Genomic DNA, 5,332 nt, shown 5'->3' with positions numbered 1-5,332 from the left:
ATCAATATCCCAGAAGTTTAATTAACTTGATGCTTTGCTCTGATTACAAAGTGTTCCTTTCATTTCTCTGAGTAGTGCAGATTAATTAATTCCACAGGGAAAAGGAATTACTTTAGGATTAGGATTCACTGGATGATAAACTACTGAGCCTACTGGCCCAATCTGAGGTCATTCTATGGGGCTGATAACCGCTAATAAAAAACATTGATAGAACATTTGAGGTTTCTAACCTTAAGCTTGATCAAGTCTGAGTTTGTTAAACCTGCTTTGCGAAATGGAGCCCTGATGAAAGCCGCTCCTGAGGCTCAGTCTCACTGCTTCCTTTGCTAACCTCCTGTTGAGCATCTAGCAGTACCTAACACAGCCTGTTGGAGGCGCTCACCGTGAACCGCTGATGAACCAGGCACCAAGGCTGACGAGCCGAGCGCCTCTGGACTTTTCCAGACCGCGCTCCTGTCTGCACGTCGCTACGTGTTCACAGGTGAGACGACGGGCAGCGATGACATGGAATCCAGAACAAAGAGAATAAATTCTGGAATTCATCAAATCTGTGAGTTTAATGCTCTAAACGTCTTCCTGAGAACTGGTGGTGGTAAGCAGAACAACTGAGTGGTGACATCATCGGTCACGTGGTCTGATACGACAGTCCGTTACTGTAGGCTGCTTCTGGATCAGAAACAGGTGGGGGTAGGATAGAGCTTTACCTTCCTGGAAACCAGCTGCAGGGCGTCCTCCTCGAAGGCCTTCACCTTGTTCAGGCGGGACGTGATGATCTGCTGCAGCTGCTTGAAGGTGTACGGCTGGAAGGACATGCGGGTCAGACCCTGGGAACACGCAGAGCGTCAGACGCTTCGATTTATGGAGAAACAAAACATGCATCACAAACTGGACCCAGAGTCGGACCACCAAGCTGAAAATCTTCTAACTGAAGTTTCATTAAACAAAAACATTTGTTGCTTCAAAATTAGCATTTATTTCATTTAAAGGGCAAAAAAATTCAAGCAACGAAACCTGCTGTTAAATACTGATGTTTCACAACAAAAACGTTGATTTTGGAAGAACTGATGTCTGAAAAAATGAAATCTTCATAAAACTAAACATCTGATTCATTCATAAAATTGATTAACTGCCCAAACTAAATCTGAACAGCACCAAATCCAAAAAGGACCAAAAATAAATAATAAAAGTTTGAGAAAAGTTTCAGCTTTAGATTTCTGTTGTTATTCGCAAGAAGAAATGTTCTGATGTGAGGAAAGGCTCGGCGGCGTTTAGCAGAACAGCTACATTCTTTTACATCGACTCTATAACCAGTTAAAGGTATAGAGGATGAGAATTTATCTCTGGGTGGATCATCTCAATCAGTGGTCCTCCTAACTGTCAATCATTCTGGTGATCTGTTCGCGTAAGGCCGTCCTACGCGCTTGTCCCGTTAGCGCGCTCGTCCCGTTAGCGCGCCTTTCTCACCGCGGTTCTTTGAAAATGGCTGAGGGTCGGAAGACAAAAAGTGCCTACGAAGTGAAGGAAAGAAAGGCCTCAGAAGAGGGAGATATGTCCCAGAATGCTTTGCACGGAGAGCTCTCCTTGCAAAGCATTATGGGATTTTCTGTCACAGCGACCCGCTGTCACCATAGACCAGGGGTCGGCAACCCAAACTGCTCAAAGACCCATAAAGGACCAAAAAGCCTCGTCTAGCAACACGGCTCTAAGTGTTTTATCCCACTATAGAAAAGGACGATATGGGCTTAATTATATAATAAACATTCATGATTAAATGTTGATCCTGGAGCAAACGTCACATCGTAGCAGGAGGTGATGGGCGAGCAGCGAACGCTCTCACCGGGCGCTGCGTCACCGCGCCATCTGGTTTTGTTGCATTGATGAAATAATAGCAATGCGATAAAGGAATCTTTCTATGGTGGACGTGTTTTTGTTGGGAGGAGCTGATGGAGGAACCAAGCAGGAAGTGACATCATCAGAGCAGAGCTCTCTAACCCTGAAACCCCTCATCCTCCGTCACCAGCTCTCCTTGGTGGGATTTAGATTTTTAGGATTTGGGGAAAAAATGTTAGTAAGTTTCCATCCCTGCATCAGAGCGCTACCTGTTGGATCTATGAACGGTTTTCTATGCTCTATGCTCCACTACTAGCTGCAGTAGTGGAGTTTGGAGATGCAATCACGGTTCTTACAGCATAAGGTGAGTTAAATTCAAGACTTTTTAAGACTTTTTAATGCCACTTGAAATAAAAATGTAAGACCAAAGTCACAAGAAACACAAGAAAAACCTGCTTGCGACAACTTAACCCAAAGGTTTATTTTAACATAAACCACTGCACTAATGTTTCAAAGTTTGAAAAGCTTCCCATACAGGAAGAAAGCTAAAAACACACAAATGACAGATATATTTTAACAATTATTTAACTGAATTCACAAACTTTGTTTTAGCAGGGAACAAAACAAATCAGTTTTAAAGCCCTAACATAACCAGTGCTAAGTCTTTTTAGCAGCTATTTTTCTTTGTGTCGTTTTTTATGTTTGATTTGGTGATAAGTGGAGGCGTTGCAGAGACAAGGGTGGAACTAAACTGAGAAATACCGGCTGTTTCTCTGTAACTCCATTTTGACGCTTTGTGTTTCGTGCTTCGCATGTGCGACTCCACTGCCTTAATTCCCATCGTTCTGAGCTTGAATGACTTCTTGCACTAAATCCACTGAGCCTCATGTATGTTCCCTGGTTTTAGCCATGGAGGAAACTCTTGGCTGGAGACAATTTTGGTTACATTTACACTTGCTCATATTTTCCAGACTAAAAGTAAATGGCGCATCTCCCAAATGTCCCGGCAGCAACAACGCTTTATTGGTTCCGCTATCGGGACGGAACCAATAATGGCGAGCCGTTATTATTTTTTATTAAAAAAAAAGGTCAATTTTTATGTTTTATTTAGATTACAAATATAAATAATAATACAAATAATCTTATTTATGATGTTTTAAAAATTAAGACCTATGAAAGACTGATTTAAGACATGTTGATACCAATTAAGGCCTTAGTTTTATTTTGACGAATTCAATGCCTTTTAAGACTTTTTAAGGACCCGGTGAACCCTGGATATGACACAAGTCAGTGAATAGTTCCGTCTGAATGAATGAAAATAGTTTTAATGGTTATAGAGTCAGATATGTGGCGGTAATGTTTGATTTATCTAAAGGTTTTTATCTGTTACTGATTAAATGGGTTTGGCTGGAATTTAAGGACAGATTCTAATATATCTGCAGGGGAGGGGGACTATAAATCTGATAGGAGTTTAATTTTTTAATTGCACAATTTACTGAACTAAGTATTTATTTTTTTGAATATAAGAGATACATTTTTTATACATACATTGTTTAGATTTATCTTTCGACTCCTTTTATAGAATATAACAGAATAGCAAATCATTATTGTCCATCAATCGGGAAATTCTGGTGTTTTCAGCAGCAAAAGAAGTTTTGAAAAAAATGATCACGCAAATGTGGACCTTAGAAAAATGTATTAAAAAGAATAACATCATAGTGAGGAGTTAAAAGATACAATAAAATACTGTAAAGTGTTTTATATATAAAACTAGAAAATAAATATCCAATATGCAGCTATGGACATTTTTCCAGTAATTTGAAAATAGCAGCAACATCAGAGATGAAAGCAGCAGGTTATTTAACTGACTAAGGTTTCTATCATTACATCTGATTTGATTGGTTCCTGCTGCCGGTGGTTGGAACCTTTATTCCACTCTGGATTCTCATCAGTCTTTGTTCACTTTACAATAAAAAAAATGAAAAAGAAAGTGGTTTGTGTGTGACTGTCACAGTTGCTAGGCGACAGAGCGAACGGCGGCTGGACCTGTTTGAATTCACAGCCAAAACTCTTCCGGTCTCCTTATTTTCATAGAGTTTTTCCGAGGAAGCCAACTAAATGGGTCGGTTCCTTGGAAGGATGCAGCCCCTGAATTGGATCGCTCTCCAGGACCCACTTTGGACCTGCATGGTCTACATGTCAACCTTTAGAGGTTCCAGTTAGCTTGTGAGTTTTTGCTAACAGTGGTTCTGGAAGCAAGCAGCAGATAAAGAACCTTTAGAAGAACCTGATCTGCTAAAGGTTCTGACCTCCCGTCAGTCATCGTTAGTCATATAGCCTCACCAGTCTGCTGGCCACTCTGTTGATCATGATCCTCTCTGGCAGGTCCATGGTGTTGGCGATGGTCAGAACCACCAGGCGGGCGTGGCGGCGGGTCGGCCAATCGAACAGGTTGTACATTACATTCTGCTTCCTGGTCCAAAGCAGGTCCAACTGCAGAGACAGACAGTCTGAGGATGCATGTGGTGGAGATGAAAGCAGCCAATCAGGATCGCTTACGGCCGCCATCTTTTAACAAATATGACGATCCTTCATGGTTCAGATCAAAGTGGGACCTAAACGGGTTTACGGGTTGAAGTTCCTCCTAATAAAGTCAAAACTTTTCATCTGGGTCAGTTTCCTCATTAAATCAGAAGCTTTTACGGATTTCAAGTGTTTGATTTAAAACTATAAAATATTTTTTTAAAATATTGTCTATAATAAAATGTATTTATGATATTTTATGTTTTATTTTTGGGTAAATGTATGTATTTGATGTGATGTTTGTTAATAATGCTGTTTAAATGAGATGGCTCTCAGTCTGCCAGACTACTGGAGTTTATTGGTTGAAAAGCTGCCTGCGGTGCAAATACTAGTTAATGTCAATATTGGTCATATTTGAAGACACTGCTATCCGTCCCAGAGACAAAACTGGGCAGATGATGTTTTCAGGGAAAATAAAGACAGCAGGTACAAAGTTCTAGAACCTCCCAATTCTTCCAGATTGTGTTTAAAATAATGCGGTTTATCGTCTCTGAAATGAAGGCTGGAGCTTAAAATGAATCCAGGGACAAACCAAAGAGTTCGCCAAACTTTGGCAGATCTATGTCGACACAGATCTCCTGGCTGCTTATTCCTCAGGAAACTGTCCAGATCAGTTTTCTCACCTCGTCCACCAGCAGCACCGTCGTTTCCTTCCTCAGAGCCGGACTGCTGAACCTCTTCTCCAGCAGCGCCGCAGCGTGGTCCGCTGTGGCTTTCTGACCCGTCAGCTTCTGCAGAACCAGAGAAAAACCTGCTGCTCAGATGTTGATGATTGTCCAGAGGAAGAGCTGCAGACTCTGGGAAAGGAAAACCTTCATAGGAACAATAGAGACGTTCTCTATCACAGTTATCAGGCTCCTCTCCTGTGGAACCAACTACCAGTTTTAGTCCGTGAGGCAGACACCCTGTCTACTTTTAA

At 41.4% G+C, this 5,332-nt stretch overlaps 1 protein-coding gene across 1 annotated transcript in view; it reads right to left on the bottom strand.

The window, feature by feature from the left end:
- Positions 1–5,332, bottom strand: part of orc1 (origin recognition complex subunit 1) — a 16,906-nt gene that overhangs the window by 2,293 nt on the left and 9,281 nt on the right. Inside the window, exons 10-12 of the mRNA XM_015399221.1 lie at positions 5,037–5,144; positions 4,174–4,323; positions 705–824 (exon numbers count right to left, since the gene is read on the bottom strand). Of these exons, the coding sequence (XP_015254707.1) occupies positions 705–824; positions 4,174–4,323; positions 5,037–5,144 (378 nt within the window). The remainder of the gene's footprint in view (positions 1–704; positions 825–4,173; positions 4,324–5,036; positions 5,145–5,332) is intronic.

The sequence above is a fragment of the Cyprinodon variegatus genome, unplaced genomic scaffold, assembly GCF_000732505.1.
Source record: "Cyprinodon variegatus isolate N-32 unplaced genomic scaffold, C_variegatus-1.0 Scaffold996, whole genome shotgun sequence".
In the NCBI taxonomy this organism is placed as follows: Eukaryota; Metazoa; Chordata; class Actinopteri; order Cyprinodontiformes; family Cyprinodontidae; genus Cyprinodon; species Cyprinodon variegatus.
Note: the sequence above shows the minus strand (reverse complement) of the source record. Positions and strands in the feature narration are given on the sequence as shown.